Source organism: Phyllostomus discolor, chromosome 8, assembly GCF_004126475.2.
Source record: "Phyllostomus discolor isolate MPI-MPIP mPhyDis1 chromosome 8, mPhyDis1.pri.v3, whole genome shotgun sequence".
Taxonomy (NCBI): domain Eukaryota; kingdom Metazoa; phylum Chordata; class Mammalia; order Chiroptera; family Phyllostomidae; genus Phyllostomus; species Phyllostomus discolor.
Window position 1 is genome coordinate 73891458 of NC_040910.2, and position 17979 is coordinate 73909436.

A 17979-nucleotide genomic window follows, 5' to 3' on the forward strand; every position below is an offset into this window, starting at 1 on the left:
CGTGGAGGCGGGAGGCTCCGCCCATCCCTGGCCAGCCTGGGCTGCCCCTCTTCTCCGCCCTCCCTGGCTTTCAAAAAGCGAGGGCGTGGTGCAGAGCCCACGGAGCTGGGTGACAGATCTGGTATTTGCAAGGGAGAAAAAAGTCCCCATGGGACCTCGGTGCCTGCACGTCATCGTGTCCGGGCACGTTTGTCCACCCGTTTGTCCACGTTTGTGCCTGCGGTGACAAAACACGCCATTTGTGACATCATTCCTTCCCCTGTGATGTAACCCGGAGGCTAGGCTATCGGGGGGTGTTGGGCTGTGGGGCCTCCTAAGGCCTCTTTGACCCCGTTACATCCGTAGAATGGCTTCACCCCTTCGGGGGAAGCCCCCTTCGCCTCGAGTAGAGACTGTTCGCTACAAGGAGACGTCGACAGTCCACGTGGAGACCTCGTCTCACCGAGTGGAGACCTCCTCCCGGTTGGTGCGCACTACTTCCCGGCAGGTGGAGACCTCCCAGCGCCATAGTGAGGGGCTCTCCCATTCCCCCTCTGGGAAGCGGCTCCCTCGCGTCCTAGAGGTGTCCTCCCAGCACGTGGAAACCTCCTCGCAGCGCGCAGAAACGTCCTCGCGCCACGTCAAGGCCTCAACCCTGCGGGTGGAGACGTCTCTGCACCGCGTAGAGAGCCCTCCCCGGAGGGACAAGCCGGCATCCGGCCAGAATGTAAAAATGGCTCGATGAAATGCTTTCCAGAGGCTACAAAAGGGCCATGGCCCCCAGCCAGGACGACATTGCCTCCAGTTTGCAGCCACCCAGCTGCCAGGTGGATCAATCATCTTTGATTTCATGGTAAATCAATGTAAGAAACAACCAAGCAATGGTTTTGGGGACTCAGCCAACATTTATTGACCATGCTGCACCCTGGATCATCCTGCCTTCGACCCAGGCAACTATTTGAACTTGATGCCAGCACAAGCACAAAAGGTCTTCAGGCCCATGATACTGTATAATTTGAGTTGATGGACAAATAGGCAGTTTGAACCTCTGAGCCAGGTGAGTTTGAGATTCATAATCCCTTCACTGCTTAGGGGCAGGTAGCAAACTGAAAGGATCACCAGTGGTATGATTATATGCCTGCTAAAAATCTGAGGGGCAAGGAACAGATTTTCATTAATTAATTAATTAGCCTTTGTTTATGTTTCAAAATAAGCAGTTATTTTCTTTATACTAAGTTCTGTACATGGTACCCCCAGCCACACACTTTTTAACATAGGTCATTGTAGTTTAAAATGAAGGTCAGCACCACCAACAATCAAGAGTAATCTTAGAAGGGAAACCTGACCTGATATTTGAGGAGGTGGAGGGGAGGAATTTTTGAGCACCACTCTATTCCAGATGGGATTCTAGCACTTGGGCTACAGCAGTGAACTAGGAAGACAGGGCCCAGCTCTTGAGGAGTTTACACTCTGGTGAAGAGGCAGACAACAAATGAAAAGACAGTTTTCTATTGTGGTTAGCACCATGAAGGTAATATGATAGAGAATGAGGGTAAGGGGTGGTCAGGGATGGCCTTGCTGCATGAACGTCGTTTGAGCTGAGATGTGTGTGTGCATGAACAGTGAGCCATGCAAAGATCTGGAAAGAGTGCATTCCAGGCAGAGGGAACAGTAAGTGCAAAGAGTGGATGGGAGCAAACTTGGAATGTGTAAGAAGCAGAGAGAAGACCCTTGTGGCTGGACTTGAATGAGGGAGAACCATCATATGGAAGAGAGGATGTTAGAGAGGTAGGCAAGAGCCCAATCATAGAGGTCTTATAAGCCACAGGCAAGGAGCTTGGGTTTTATTCTAAGGTCCATAGGGACATATTGGAGGGTTTTCAGCAGGGGAGTGAAATGATGCAAGTTATATTTTTAACATAAAATATATGGCCTCTGTGTGTAGGTTGTAAGGCAGTGGTTCTCCGCTGTGGGTGGTTCTGTCCCCTGGAAATGTGCAAAGACATTTTTATTTGTCAGAATTTGGCGGGGGGGGGGGGGGGCGGGAGGGGGCGGGTAGTTTTACTGCTGGCATCTGGTAGTTGGAGATGACGGATGCTGCTGAACATTGTACAGTCCCTGAGACAGCCCTCCCCACCACACACACCAAAGAATTTCCTATCCCAAAATGTCAGTGGTGTGGTATTGAGAAAACCTGATGTGGGGGACACGAGGGGAAACAAGAACTAGTTAGGGAGCTAATGCCATGGTCCAATAAGAAATGGTAGTGGCTCATACTAGGGTGGCAGAAGTGGAGCTAGAGAGAAGGCAGGTTAGTGCTGGGTGTGGCAGAGCTGACAGGCCTGGTGGATATGGAGAGGAATAAAAGAATCAAGGATGACTTCAAACTTGGCTTGAGCAACTTGGTGTTTGGTGGTATGGCCATTTTTGAGAAATACTAACGAAAGATGAGGCTTAGGAGGACAAATCAGTTCAGTTTTGGCCATGCTGAGTTTGAGATTCTTGAACAATACCGAAAAGGAGATGTTGAGAATTGGGAATATGAAATATGGGGTCATTTTAAAGTCATATTTAAAGCCATACGAGTGAGTATCGCCTGCCAGTCTATCTCACTCATTTTATGCTGCACAAATGAATGTGAAATCTTGCTCTTCAGAGAGCACCAGCTGGCTGAACACCCTTTCCCTCCCTCTCATCCCCTCAGGGCCCGACTTGACCTACCTAGTTTTTTCTTGCCTATAGTCTGTTGGCAGCCACCAATAAGTGAGAATTTGCATTAAAATGTTAGACAAGTGTTTCAGAAAACTTGACTTCCACAGATAACATTACATGGCTCCTGGGAAGAAGGTCTTAAAGTTCAAAAGTTCAAGTTTGGGGTTTTGTGGCAGGTGGGGTATGTGGATATTAACAAGTGGTCCCAGCCCCAGGGTCTTATGGGATGGCTGAGGAAGAGCTGAACTGATCCATAACAGTGGTTCTAAACTGGGGGAAAGTTTGCCCCCCTGGGGCACCTGGCGTTTTTGTCACAACTGCGGGGGTTGGATGCTGCTGGCATCTAGTGGGTGAAGCTTGGCTTCAGCAGTTTGGTGTATGGTGTGTGTCACTAAACACCCTACCATGCGCAGGTTATCCCCAACCCAGCAGCCGCTGACAACAAAGAATCACTGGGCCCGAGATGCCAACAGTACCAAGGGTGAAAAACCCTGAAGACTCTAGCAGCTTAGAAAGCTAAAGCATGATCCATTGGAGGAAGCCCCCCACTAATCATAGGATTATGCTGTGGGAGAGGCTTAGAGGCAGTGACCAGGGTCAAATGTCAGGGCAGGGGCTTTCAGAGTTGAGGGATATGCTGCTCTTTGAGGGGACCTTACAGCTCTGCTTTCAATAACTTACGTGATATGTACCCCAGGAGGAAAGTTGGTCCCATTGCACAGGATGTAGATGACCTTGAATCTGTGGGACCTTTTTGTGAGTGGCATCCCTTGTTGTTCCCAGATGCTGTGCTAAGTCAGTGCCCATGTTATGTCATTTAATTGCAGGGGAGGGCACCGGGCTGCCCAGTGGACTAGGGGCCCGAGCCAGAGGAGTGCCATAAACCCCAGAGGTTACCCTCATGCCTCTGCCTCATAACAACTTCTGCTGTAAACTGATAATTAAACTTTGGAATCTTAATCTTTGGTGAGCTTACTAATTGCTTTTAACATGACAGACCATATGCATTGTATACAAACACTCTCTTAATCAGTGTTTTTTAAGTGAATAAGGTAGTTGCTTTTCTTATCAGTGTTCTTTATTAGTGTCTATTACAAAAGGGATATGTGCTTAATGTGACAAGTGAAATAATTCAAAGGTGTGTAAAGAAAAATTAATAATTTGTCATTGTTCCTTTCGATTCTCATCCTCTGCAAATAGTGTCAGCAACTCAGAGTTTATCCTTCTAGACTTTTCCATATTAACTGCTTTGGTCCCCGTCTTGATGGTACCCATGAAACTGGTTGGAAGGTTACTGTGAAAAAGCTGGGCACTTGTTTTTGAGATGACTGATTCTCTTGGGAGGATACAGAATTGTGATCCCTTCTTTCTTTTTGTTAATTTTGTTTCATAAGAAGGGTTTTACCGAGGTTTCTTCCTCCTAATTCATTTATCCACGTTTCAAAGCTGAAATCCACAGGGGCATACACAGGGCAGGAAAGTGTCAAAAAGACAGGAGACATGAAAAAAAGGATGTTGACAGGATATTTGCCATATGTACTGTTTTACACATCAGATTCCACAGCTTTAAAATGACCCTGTGTATTAAAGAAGCTTATAGCTGTCATAACTTTTAATGTAGCTGCTGCATATTGTAAGTGCACGCTGCCCACATCGTGTGTCAGCACCTCTCTCCTACATTGTCTGCTCTGGGAGGCTTCCAGGGAGCACAGTGCTGTCGCACCTGTGACGTGGTCAATGATGCTGAGCACTCGCATGCAAGAAAGAGCAGAGAGTGATGTTGTCCCCTCCATTGCCAGCCAGGAAGGCCTGTCATGGCTCCATCTACTACCCGTTTGATTTGTTGACCTAGGAAATAGCTGTGACCATCCTTCACTTGTTGCCCTTCTCCTCACAATCCATTCATTTACATGTAAGCTGAGGGTAGGTTACAAAATCTCATATATTTGTCATCAGTTGTTGAAAATACTTAAAGTAAAAGAATGTCTCTAATAGAATACTCTTTTCCTACATCACACAAGCCAAGGGAAGAATTAAGAGCTCAACCAGCGAGGTGTTTGGCTCAAGTTTTCATTGAGACCTCCCAGGATTCCTGGTCCTCCGTCCTTGCTGCTGCTCTGGTCCAGCGTGGCTGGTACAAGTGCCCAAGCCCTGCACACTGACCCAGCCTCTGCGGCTCTATATGCTTACATGGGTTCCACATGCCATTGGCCTGGAGAAAAAATTCACTGTTTAAAAACCGTTTTGTTTTGTTTTGTTTTTCAAAACAGATGACTATGGTACGGATGGAAAAACTGAAGTCCGTAGAAGCCAAAGCAACTTGCCACCACTATTTGCTTCCTCCCAGGATGATTCCTTCTGATAACCACATGAAGGTAGGTGTGGTGTCCTCAAGTTTAAATTTCAGTGAGCATAATAGATAATACTAAAAAGAAAAAATGAAAGAAGGAACATTTGTATGGAACTCCTGTGAGGCTCCAAACATCTCATTGCTGTTTTGAAGCTCTGCTATTAGGTGCATAAACATGTAGCATCATCGTGTCTGCTTGATAAATTGGCCTCTTTATCATGAAATGAGTTTCCTTATCCCCAGTAATATTCTTTGCTCTGAGATCTGTTCTATTTGATATTAATACAGCTTCTTCAGCTTTTTTACTATTGTTAGGATGGTATTCCTTTTCCTACTCTTTTACATTCAACCTATTTGTATCTTTCTATGTAAAATAGATGTGTTGCATTATATAGTTGGATCTTGGTGTTTTTTAAATCCAACCTAATAGTTTCTGCTAATATGGGAATGTCTAGACAGTTTATATTTTCCGTACCTACTGATATGGCTGAGCTCACACCTGCCATCCAGCTGTTTGTTTTCTGTTTGTTCCCTCTGGTCATGTTCCCTTTTTTCCTTTTTTCTTTTGTATTAACTTAATATTTTTAATTGTTTATTTCATCTTTGTTGGCTTCTTTACTCTTTCTGTGTTTTTTAGTAGTTTCATTAAAGTTTATAGTATACATTTTTAACTTACCCTGTTTTACCTTCACCTGATGTGATACTACTTGACATATGGTATAAAAACCTTACAAGAGCACACTTCCGTTTTTCCTGGCCTTTCTGCTGCTGTTGTCATATAATTGATACTTACATGTTGTATGATGTACCAACATACTTATTCAATCATATCATATATCATACAACATACTTATTCATATGTTATAAACCCCTCAATACACTGTTAGCATATTTGCTCTAAATAGTTGATTAGTTTTTAAAGAAATTTAAATAACTTTTTAAAAGCCCTTTATATGTATTCACATAGTTAGCAATTTTGTGCTCTTCATCTCTGTATATAAATCCAGGTTTTTATCTGGTAACATTTTCCTTCTGCTTAAAAGACTTTCTTTATTTTATTTTATTTTTAATGTTTTATTTATTTATTTTTAGAATGGAAAAGGATAAAGAGAAGGAGAGAAACATCAACGTGTGGTTGCCTCTCACACGCCCACTGCTGGGGACCTAGCCCCATAATTCAGGCATGTGCCCTGACTGGGAATTGAACCAGCGACCCTTTGGTTCACAGGTCGGCACTCAATCCACTGAGCCACACCAGCAGGGCTTAAAAAACTTTCTTTCTTTTTTTTTTTTTTAAGAATCTAGAAAATCCTCTGTTTTTTTTTTTTAGTTTTTTTTAAGGTTTATTTACTTTTTTTTTTTTTTTTTAGAGAGGGAAGGGAAGGAGAAAGAGAGACAGAGAAACATCAATGTGCGGTTGCTGGGGGCCGTGGCCTGCAACCCAGGCATGTCTGGGAATCGAACCTGTGATGCTTTGGTTCGCAGCCCATACTCAATCTACTGAGCTACACCAGCCAGGGCTTTAAAAGACTTTCTAATCACTTTTTCTTGTGCAGGTTTGCTGGTGATGAATTCTTTCAATTTTTTTTTATGTTCAATAAAGTCTTGATTTTGCCATCATTTCTGATACATTTTTTTTTCTGGTAAAGACTTTTTATATTGTTTTTCTTCCCATACTTTAAAACTGTTCATTTCATTGCTTACTGACTTACATTACTTCCAAGAGATCTTGCTCTATCCTAGTCTTTGTCCCTATGTACAAAGGCTTCTATATGATTCCTTTTACTATGTCTGCTTATCATTAGTTTTAAGCAATTGGATTATGATGAACCTTTGCGTAGTCTTCTTCATGTTTCTTGTACCTTGACTGGTGGGAATAGACCCAGCATTCAGCATTATGTGAGCTTTGGAGATTGTTCCTCCTCCTTTCAGGTTTTTCTTTTCCTGCCCTCACATTCAGGTGACGGTCAGCACTCTGCTGAATACTCAAGGCAACCTCTGCTCACCTCCAGCTCTCTCTCTCTGCACAGCCTTCTCAGTTTCGTACACTGCCCTGCCAGTTCCAGCTGCCTGGTACTCGCTGGACCCCTAGCACTCTGTCATCTGAACTCAGGAAGATTCTGGGCTCTGTCTGAGTTCCCCCTTCCTACACTGTAACCTCAAAGCTCCCTCCAGGCAGTAAGCTGGGGCAATCGTAGGGCTCACCTTTATCTGTTACTTTAGTTAGCTCAGCCAGGAGGGTAAATTTGGTCTCTGTTACTCTACCCTGCCTCGTTAGTTAATATGTTTCCTTGGATATTAACTTTACAATTTAGTCTTTAGATAACAGAATATGGAGATGAATTATGTCACAGCTCAGGTGGGTAGTGTGACTCTCTCTCAGGGAAGCACACAATGACTCTTGGGATGTTGTGCCCCTTTCTTGGCAAGAGAGTAATAGCACCTTTCTGTGTGGAATAGTTGCATTGTGTTAGAAACAACTTTGTTCTTCTTTTGCTGTGGAGTTTAATTAGCCAGTGTGGCAGGCCATGGCAGTTATGCTTTTGTCCCACGTCTCATATACTCCACTTTGTGGCAGAGGCCGTGGCTCCACAAGACACATTTCCTCATTGCCACCTGGACCCCTGTGGCAATCTGCCAAGAAGGGGCCCGGGAGGGAGCCCTCCCAGCTGGAGGAGGGGATGGGACTCCTTCCTGTCTGCGCTCTGTGGGCTTCCCGCCTCGTGGTTTATGTGAGTATCCCACCAGCAACACCTCACCCTTGCCTACGGTTTTTCTAGACTAATAAAAGGAAATCAGGTTGAAAAGTCCAACATGTCTTGAATCCAGAATCTCCCATCTGGTCTGGTTTTTAAATAGGAATACTGTTATTTTCTTAGTGTTCAGGCGTTCCCTATTCTGAGGGGAGTTCTTATTTGTAAGGGGTATGTGCATTCCTCTAAGAACCAGCTTCGCTGCGCCCCACTCCCGAACCCCAGGACCGGCTGGCTGGTGCCCTTCTCAGAGGTCTGTGTTCCATCTCCAAGGGGGCTCCTCCTCTCAGTTTCTCAGTGTTAGTAATTCCATTCTGCTCCTTTTCCTGTCTACCCGTGAAGCAGAGCCGCTCTCTGTATGCTTTTCAGAAATTGCCGGTTCATACCCTTTGCACTTTTTTCTTCTTTCTTGTCTTTTTCTTGATGTTTGAGTCCTTTAAATGTTCTGAACACAAATTCTCGCTTGCATTGCAAACATATTTAGTTTGTGGCTTGCTCCCTTTTTAAAATATTATTTTTTTTTTAAGTTTCAGAAGACAGTTACTGAACTCCTGATGTGTGCCAGGTACTCAGGAAAAGTAAGTGCTCTGTGGCCTTCACCTTACCTGGTTTCCTCCTCTGGTTTCATTTCATAACGGCAGCAATGTCCTTCTGCCTTAATAGGCTGCTGCCCCACCCAGTGGTTTTTAAGCTTCCAGTCAAAACCATGAAAAACTGATGAAATTAATTTAGTGGGTCACAGTTAGCATTTTTTAAAAATAAAATAGAACAGAAAATGTCAGAGTGCATCACACCATTAAGGTAATGAATGAGAGGAGGAAGGAAAAAAGCTTTAGGCAATTTACAACTCCATGTCAGAGTTTTCATTACAGCTTCACAGCAAGGAAAATGGCTTCTCCCTGGACAATTCAACAAGTATCTATTGGTAAGGACATCGTGTAGGAAAAGAGAATAGTTATATAGCCATTGTCAGACTGGGTACCAGAAAAGAGTTCTGTTCACAATTACTAGGTTTATTAAAAGATAGCTAAAGGCCATTGGGTCCCTCCCGAAGTTGACATTAGCTGAATGCATATGTAAGTGGTTTCTCAGAGGTCTTATTCCCACTAAAATTCATCAGAAAATTGCTGAAGCATTTTATCAGAAATATATTTGATTCCCAAGAAGAGGTTGGTGGATTACATTCCCAAAGCATCTCTGACCAGCCCAAGTATTGGACAGTATTTTCCTTTACAGTACAAAGGTCTGGTTCGTGAGCACTTACATTTCAGTACCTGTGTACCCTGTCTTGATGTGAACTTTGTTTTTGACTGTGTGCAGCCACTGCAGAGGTTTGAAAATTACTGTGCTGTTCCTTACAGCTCAGGTCTGGTCATGGTCTAGAGAATATGAGGGCCCTCAGGACCCGCCCTTGTCGGCAGGAGACCACTCTGTCTTGGCAGACGCCTAGGGGACCTTCTCCTGAGTGTCTTCACGTCCTTACCTGCACGTCAGTTAGGTTCTCAGGGCTGGTCAGAGCTTTGTCCATTGTGGAGCAGGTCTGCTTTGGGCCTAATAACGAGATTTCATTTGCAAAAGGGCCCTGATGCTAAAATAAAATCTTTGAAAATCATCAATCTATTCTAATATGTACCTTTGTTTTACTTAATGAGATAACAGAGGCCCAGAGTGAGAGGACCTTATCAGCCACACGGCCTGCCGTGGACCTGACGTGGCCCCGCCCCCAGCAGTCTGCAGAGCAGCAGCATTCCCTGCTGGAAGGTCATGCCTGTAGTTGTCTGGGGCCCGAACACATTCCCCACCAGAGACCAGGGGGAGGGTGTGCGTGTGCAATTGCCCTTCAGCTCGTCTTCATAGATCAGGTTCCTTTACCGGGTTCACATCATCGTCCGTAGCGCACTGCAGGCTGTAACCCAAGGGCCTTCGAACTATGTAAGGTTTATAAAAGTGGTTGAAGCTTAGAAAATGCATCTGCTTCAAAACACAAGCATTTTTTAAAAAAAACGAATTGAAATTAGTAAGCACCAGTGTGGACAAATTGTCATATTTATATGACATGGATCAGGACCTCAAAAAATGAGGGTGTCTCAGGCCTATGAAGGTCTTATGGTGGCTCCGCCAGGCTCGCTAAGAACTGACAGCCTGGCTCTGGTGAGAGCTGGGCTGGGGCTTCCCTCCAAAAGCGGTAGGACCGGCAGACTGGAGACCCAGCACTGCCTTCAGCCTGGGGAAGCCTAGAGATAAATGTCCTTTTTTCTTTCCTGTGACCAGATAACACATTTCTTCCCATTGACTGACTGATTAGACCTCAGATAAGTGAATTCAACTCTCTGAGCCTCACTGTCCCCACTGTAACAGGAGATGTTTGAACTAATCTCCAGACCTGCGATTCCTGAAGTCAGAAATGCGGACGCTGCTAGTGTGCAAGACGGTTTTAGAGGGGGTATGGAAGCATATTTTATTTTGATGGTTTAGTGTTTATTCAGTGTGTATTGGGAAAGCAATGCAGCTAGCCCTTCAGCTTGTAATTTCACTAATATTTTACTTAAGCTATGATGGGTATTTAAAAATGTTTCAGTGAGTTGATTTGAAGGTAAAAAAATCACAGTGAGCCTTTAAAGTGGCCAAAAGTTTGGCAGTGGCGTGGTGCACACTGACTGAAGCCGGGGAGAGCGCAGCACTAGTTTGGTGGAGTGAACTGGTGTCCTGTGAACTTCAGAAGAAAACCTGGGGCTGTGACATCCATGCAGTGGATTGCAGTTAGCACATTTCTTATTCCTGAAATGAAACAGAAAAACACAGGACACACCAGAGTGCTCATACACACTGACAGGAAGACTTGCCTTGCAAAACCTTCGTGTACAGTCACATGTGAAATACATTAATGTTGGGAGTCACTGTTTACAAAAGTTGGACAAAGGTGCACCTCTGAGGTCTCCTCCCTTTCTAGTGCCCCCGGTCTGTGGCCGTCTCTGAGTTTGTGCCATGACAGACAATGGACAGCAGAGGTCAGGCAGCCCTCGCACAGCAGCAGAGGCCGAGACTTGGAAGAGCAGAAACCTGGGCCTGGCGCCAAGCAGGACAGAGGCCTGAGGTGACAGTTGTTAACAGAACCAGCCCATCTGCCTGCAGGGGTGCCAGGTCCTGAGAGGCACTCTCTGGATGGCTTTGCTGCGGCCACTTTCCATGCTTTGTCCCTGGACTGGATTCTGGTCTCTGAACTGTCCAAATGCCCTAGGGAGGCTTCAGGGGTCTTGTTTTTCTCAGACGAAGGTCCTGTGATTCAGCATTGGGCCTGAGCCAGGTTCATCTCAGAAAATCATGCCCACGTTGACTCAGGGAGAATTCTTGTGTTTTATATTCCCTTCCAAAAGGAGCTTCGATATCTAAGAGCAGTAAACACACACTGAGCACCGACTTTCCCCTTGACACTGTTCAAGCACTCTGTGTGTTCTAACTCATGCGAGCCTCACAGCTTGCTGAGGGAGGGCAGGACCTTGCTACCTCACATAGCAGCTGCTACCTCCTAGGCAGGACCTTGGGGCAGAGAGAAGCTAAGTGACTTACCCAGGAAGAGACTTAACAGCTAGAAAGAAGCAGAGCCAGAATTCAAACCCAGGCTGGCTCTTAACCACTAGCTTCTGCTGGTGGGAGAGGAACAGATATCTATTCCTCTAGTGATGTATCTGTTTCAAAGGGCAGTGTGGCTCCAGTGTGTTCCCAAGAACTCCTGGGGGCCGTCAGCAGAGCAGGGGATGTTCAGGCCCAGGACAGGAAGACAAGGTGGGCACCACTTCCTTCTGCTGCCTAAAGGGCTGCCTTTGTCAGAGGCCTCGAGAGCAGAGCAGGAATCAAAGGGCAAAAAGCTACAAGGAGATGCATTCGGGCTCAACAGAAGGAAGCATTTTAAACATTTATTATAAGATCTATAGACAAACCCAGAAAGCTCAGCCCCTTCAAAGTCCCAAGACAATGTCACATCTGTGTCAGATCTCCACGAAAAGCTTTTCCAGCAGCTGAGCTGGTCCCCTGGTGGATGGGGCTGCCTGCCTGCCTGCCACACAGCAGTGAGCTCTGTGCCCCTGAGCAAGGACAGAGGGAGGCCAGACAGCTACTTGGGAAGAGATGCCTGTCGGGCAGGAGGTCGCTGGGTACCTGGGCACTGGGGCCCCAGGAAGCCTGAGGTTTGGGGTGGGGAGAGAAAGAAGTGGGAAGTCCATGGGGCACCTCTCCCTCTCCTGCTCCCTTGCCCATGTGAACAAAGATGTCACATCTCCCCTATTCCCAAACCAGACCCCCTCTTCCCCATCCCACCCCACTCCAGTCCTGAGCCACGGTTCATCTTATTTTATTCTCTCTCAGGCTTCCTCAAAGAGCTGTCTGCACTTGCTACTTAAACTTCCCCTTCCTGATAGTCTTTTCCGACCCCTGCAGCCTAGCTGCACCACATCTGTCCTTCCCGGGGTCTCTTCCTGCTACTCCTGCTATTAAATCCAGCAGCCCCTTCACAGTCTCCATCCTCTCTGACCCTTCTGCAGCATTTGAAACTGGTGACCATCCCCTCCTCGAAATCTTTTCCTTGTTGGTTTCCATGAGCCTGCACTCTGTGCCCAGTCTCCTTTCCCCATGTCCTCCCCTTACCTCAAGCCCTCCAGTGTCAGTGGCCCCCAGAATTCTTTCCCAGCCTCCTCTTCACTTTGCACACCTGCCCCAGCACTCACAGTGCCAGCTGCTACCTCAATGCTGACATTCCTCGATGGCCTAGATTCACTTTCCACTCCAAGTATCCAGAACCGGCCCATCTGCCTCCTGCCCTCTGCTCCCCACCATGACCCTGGCCATGTTCCTACACACCTCTGCCTGCTTTTCCTCAGTGAATAGTGTTGTCTGCCCAGTTGCCTGGTAGAAACCGCCGTTACCTTAGACTTCTTTCTCACAATTGCCACCCACCCCCCATACACGTCAGTCTAGTGGGTCTGTCTGCTCTGTCTCTTGAAGCAAGCCCATGGGCATTGCCCTGGTTCAGAGTCACACTGTCTCTCTGCCCGGTCTCCTTTCCTCTCTTCCGACCTGTCTCCAAAATGCTACTATAGTTCTGTTCCTCAAACATTTCACTCTTTCCTCCCCGCTTCCTCGAGCATTTGCAGTGTTTCTGTGCCTCCTACACTACAGGTAGGTTGGCTTTCAATTCTCTGGCATCACCTGCCACCAGAGTCCTCTAGGCAGTCAGTGCTCCAGCCACATCCTGCTCGGGCTCACTCGGAAACAGCACACTTTCCATGACCTGGTTTCAGGTTAGGCTGGTACTCTAACCCCGCTGCCCAGAGAAGCAGGAGGAGGAGAGCGTAGCAGTGGGCATGGGCAAAGCCAAAGAAGCGGCAGGATCGGTGGTCTGGGAGGATGGTGCACCAGCGGTGGCTTGTCCATTGTGCTTGTCTGACCCACAGGCACCTCTGGATGAGGGTGTGGCACGAGGAGTGTGTGGGGCCTGGGTCCAGCCCTGACATTCAAGGCAGGAGCCTGGCTGTGATGTAAGACCTGCTGTAATTTCCCCGAGCTTCCCACCACCTCTCAGATCTCCTCTCTTACCACTGCCCTGCCCTGCCCCTCCCCGTTCTTTTCCACCTTGCTGGCCTTCGTGTTAATCCTTAATAGGCCAAGTTTGTTTCTGCCTTATGGCCTTTGCACTTTCCATGTATGCTGACTAGAATGCTCTTCCCCAGATGTTTTGTAATGGTTTGCCTCTTCACATCATTCGGCATTACCGTATTTTGCTGTGTGTAATGTGTGTTGTAATTTTGCTGTGTTTTTGTGCACATTATACATGGGGTTATGTAATCATTAGAGCCATGTGTAATGCACATCCTTATTTTTCCCTCAAAAATTTGGGCAAAAAGTGCACGTTATACACATCAAAATATGGTAAACCAGGTACTGATTTTAAGGATTAAATACCTCCTCCTTCTCCCCCATGTTCATCACTCTTATCCCCTAACCCTTATTTTATATCTCTCCAGTCCCTTGTTTGTTGTCTGTTTTCCCCAGTGGAAGAGCACAGAACTTGGCTGGTTTGCCCCCCAAACCTATGACAGTACCTAGGCCGGAGTAGGTCTGTGATGACTGTTTCTGATACGAGCACACTAAGGAGTGACGGAATGGTGAAGGGGAGTCTCAGACCCTCAGCAGTTAGAGCTCACGTCGAGGCTGCACCAGCACTGTCTGCGTCCATCCGGGCAGGCCAGCGGTGCTGAGCCACCGTGGGCGGCAGGTTCGAGGGGGTGGGAGCTGGGGGAGGCTGGGGTGGACTCGTGCACATGCCCCGCCCTCCGATGTTCTTCTGCCAGGTAAAATCCTTCCTGTCTTCAAGGCCCCGCTCCACTTCTACCTCCCCAAGGAGCCTTGCCAGGTTCTGCACCCCATCTTGAGCCCACTTCCTGGGTGTTCTCACTCCCCACTGCTGCAACCTCTCTTCACAGCACCCGTGTGATTGCTCTTTGAGCTATTCCTCCTTGTTTACTCCTGTCTCACCCACGAGACTGAAAGCACATCAAGGCAGGGGCTATGATAAAGCCTCTTTGTGCTCAGTAATGGTGCAGGGCTGAACGAACAAGGTCAGGTCTGTCTGGACACGGGCATGGTCACTGAAAGTTCTCTGCCCCATAAGGCAAGGCATCCCCTGGCAGCAAGCAGGGCAGGCACAAGGGACACGGTTTCTCTGAGGCACATTAAGGGCACGTTTAGAAAACCAGACAGGCTTTGAATAAAGGCAGATTGTTTGGTGACACATGCTCGTTCACAGACTGCGTGGTCCTTTCCCGTTCTTCTCATCGCTCACAACTTACTGAGTTCTCACTCGCTGCCGGCCTCTCTGACGGCCGCTAGGAGCGAGGGGAAGACGGGGAATGGGATGATTTGAGTTCAGGATCCGATCTGCGCCTCCTGTGGGGGCAGGCCACGAGGGGTGACCCTGCAGTTCTGCCTGCCTTTGCCTCCAGTCTGTTCTAAGTTGCTTTCCTCCCATAATGCTCCAGCTGGGAGTCCAGACTCCAGCTGGCTTAAGCAGATTTCTTCGCTTGCAAATACCAAGATATTTCAAAGCCTGGAAAATCACTTTATCCCTTTCCTTAAGTGAGGACCTAACTCCCCACCACCCATATCTGTTCTGGTGTGGCTCCTTGAGGTGTGACATTGAAGTGAGCCAGCAGGCGTCACCCATACTCCCCAGGCCACCAGCGTGAGCTGCCGAGGTGGGCAGGCTCGCTGAGGCTGTCTCCCCACCAGTCTGAGGTCTGTGGATTAGGCTTCTTGGTCAGAGAGCTTCAGACGGCAGCGGCAGGGCAGGTCCCTGGGGAGGACAGCAGTGTCTGTGTGGCCAGCTGGGAACCAAGGACCTGCATGGGTGGGGCTGCCCGGCCTCCCAGCAGCTGATGTATGTAATTATTAATTTTCATACAGATAGTTAGTTTTATTTTCTGCTTATTTACATGTATCATCAGTACCCATAAATGTTATTGTTGAGTCTTCATATTTCCTATTTTAAAATATTCACAGCACCACACCTTAGCACTTTGGACACAGGGATAGCACCACCCACGTCATGTTTTACCTACAGACCTGCCATTTTTCCAGTCAATTATTTCCCTGCAGCACGTTCCCAGGAAGGGAATTAAATTACTGTGTAAAAAGAGATGGACGTTTTAATAGCACTGGAGCTGTGTTGCCCAAATTCTCCCCAAGAAGGCTGTGCTAATTGACAGGGCCCCGGGCAGTGTGTTTAAGCTGGTGCTCCCACAACCCCAGCCGTGGGAGATGTTATCACTTTGCGGATGTGTGCTAATTCAGCAGGTGCATGGGCACCTCCGGCTGCTCTAATGTGCGTTTCCCTGATGACAGCCAAGAGGAACGTGTCCTCGGTGTTGATCTCCTCCTAGGAACGTGCCCTTGGCAGTGGCCTCCCTGCCTGGCAGACCTGGGTCTCAGTCCGCCTCCCTTTCCACCTCCCTGCCTTGTGCAGTGTGTCATCTATTGTGGTCCTTCCACTTCTGATTCCCGACTTCCTCTGGTTTCTCACTGGACAGGCACATGGCTGGTTCATGGGAGTCCTGGACAGGCCCTGACATGGGCTGGCTGGACCTGGACACCCTGGCCACGGGCCTCTAAGGCCTCTCTCCCGCACTGAACTCATGTGGGCCCTTCTTTCCACCAGGGACCCTTCAAGAACTTCTTTTTATTTCTCCAGGTAACATCATCTGGGCCAATCTCCCGAGAAATGGCTGGGATTGACCATGCTGTCCCTCAGTGACCTCTCCAGTGAAGCGTTCAGGCTCTCCGCCCTCAGAACAAGTGGACCTGCCACGTGGACCTGTGTGTCCTGGCAGTTGGGGATGCAGAGGTCCCCAAAGTCCAGTCACGTGGACAGCAGAGGGGCCCACAGTGATGACAGCAGCTCGGCCTCTCTTCCTGCCCCTTGCCTGAGGTGGCAGGAAGAGCTCACCTCTCAGGCAGAAAATCCAGTCAACCCAGGTGGATGGGCGGCCGCCAGCACTCCATGGTGTGGCAGGGACAGCACGGGGCTGGCACACTGCCCCACTTCCAACGGCATTGACGGTTCTTAGGCACTTGGAAAGGCAGCTCTCCTCAAGGGAAGTCTTTGCAGATGCACGGGGGGCGCCCTCTAGGTGGCAGTCTCTGCTTCCAGGTGCTGCACCTGCTGTGGCTTGTCACTGGGGCAGGAGTCTCTGCTGTCACCTCTTGGGCCCCTCAGTTGTTAAAAGCCAGAGAGAAACTCAGACGTCGAGTTCTATCCTCTCGTTTTACTTATACCATTTTTAACACTCAGCTCTTTTAAAAATTACTAAAAAGTAGTGCACACCTATTCTAAAATATTGGGAAAATACAGAAGGCAAGAAGAAAATATAATCATTGAGATTATGTAGTATATAAAATTTGTATGTGCTTTATTCGCTTAAAATTAAACTACAAGCATTGTCAACATAATAAAATGTTCTTCATAAACACTTCTAGTGACTGCATGGGAGTGTTTTGAGTGGACACACCATAAATATTTACTGTTACCTAAATGTTGGGCATTTTATTTTTAAGTTTTTCAAGAGCATAAAAACATGTTGAAGTAAACAACTTTTAAATATAAACCTTTGTCCACGTTTGATTTCCCCTTGGGTTAGATTCCTAATCCTACGGTGTAAACATGTTTTAGGACTTTGCATATGTATTTCTATTTTGCTTTCCAGAAGGGTGCACTAATGCATGCCCACCTTACCACACAACTACACCGAGAAATACCATTTTAAAAACATTTACTGACTTGAGAGACAGTAAACTCTTGATCCTTTCAATAGGTGAATTGACACGTGGTGAGGAAAGGGGACATAGCTGGGGCACTCTGGGATTGTCACCTCATGCCACCCTCACAACAGTCCACGGTCGTGGGGGAGGGACCAACGCACAGGGAGCGGGAACCTGCCCCATCTCATGCTCGGCCACTAAGAAGGGGAGCCCGGGGCAACTGCTCGTGCTCGGACCCCAGAGCCCTTGCCCTGCACCTCTGTTCTCTCACTGCTGTTCCCAGACAGATGTCGAAAGGCGGTTTGGGGCCAAGAGATGAAGGAACTCAGAGGCTGGATTTACCCTGTAAACAGAGAGGCACCATTAATGGGCTCTTAAGCATCAAGACTGTTTTACAGAGATGTTTCTGGTGGACTGGCAGGGGGAGGCGGAGACAGGCCGGGGGGGGGGGGGGCGGACTCGACCTGCAGATGATGTGAACAACTCAGAGGCTGCCCGGACGCATGTGGGCCGTGGGCCCAGGGCAGGCAGGAACTCGAGGGGGCTAGGGAGGCCTCCTGCTGTGTCACTGCGCAAGGGCCATTTTTATCTGCTACACGTCAGGCAAAACCTGTGCCAACCACCAAGGACTCCACCTCAAATCTAGCAAATAAGAGAGAGGACGGTATGGATTACGTTATATTTAAAACAAGCCCACACAATGCCTGTAATTTTTTATTCTGACTCCATAATTATAGCTCAAGACCAGCCAGATCATAGTTATCCCCACACCGACCTGCTGTTGGGACACATGGAATTAAAGGCTTTGCTGCTCCAGATTCTATTTTGGATGCCGAGCGCTGGCAGGTAATGGGCCTTTCACAAGGCCCGTCTTGTTGG

The 17979-nt window shown here is 47.7% G+C and overlaps 1 protein-coding gene across 4 annotated transcripts; it reads left to right on the top strand.

The window, feature by feature from the left end:
• The first annotated feature begins 16 nt into the window (after positions 1-16).
• On the top strand, positions 17-16919 carry C8H17orf100 (chromosome 8 C17orf100 homolog). Of its 4 annotated transcripts, XM_036033228.1 has the most exons (4): positions 17-1036; positions 4962-5066; positions 16034-16186; positions 16219-16919. In XM_036033228.1, the coding sequence occupies exon 1, from the start codon at positions 347-349 to the stop codon at positions 722-724; it is 378 nt and encodes a 125-aa protein (XP_035889121.1). In that variant the 5' UTR covers positions 17-346; the 3' UTR covers positions 725-1036; positions 4962-5066; positions 16034-16186; positions 16219-16919. The 4 variants fall into 4 exon arrangements, with proteins under 4 accessions (XP_035889121.1, XP_035889120.1, XP_035889123.1 ...); XM_036033227.1 differs by having other exon boundaries at positions 16034-16240; XM_036033230.1 differs by lacking the exons at positions 16034-16186; positions 16219-16919 and adding an exon at positions 8328-8558.
• Positions 16920-17979: the final 1060 nt, after the last annotated feature.

Excerpts from the sequence above, each read along its gene's own strand:
- C8H17orf100 (XM_036033228.1), top strand. The coding sequence starts at position 347 with ATGGCTTCACCCCTTCGGGGGAAGCCCCCTTCGCCTCGAGTAGAGACT.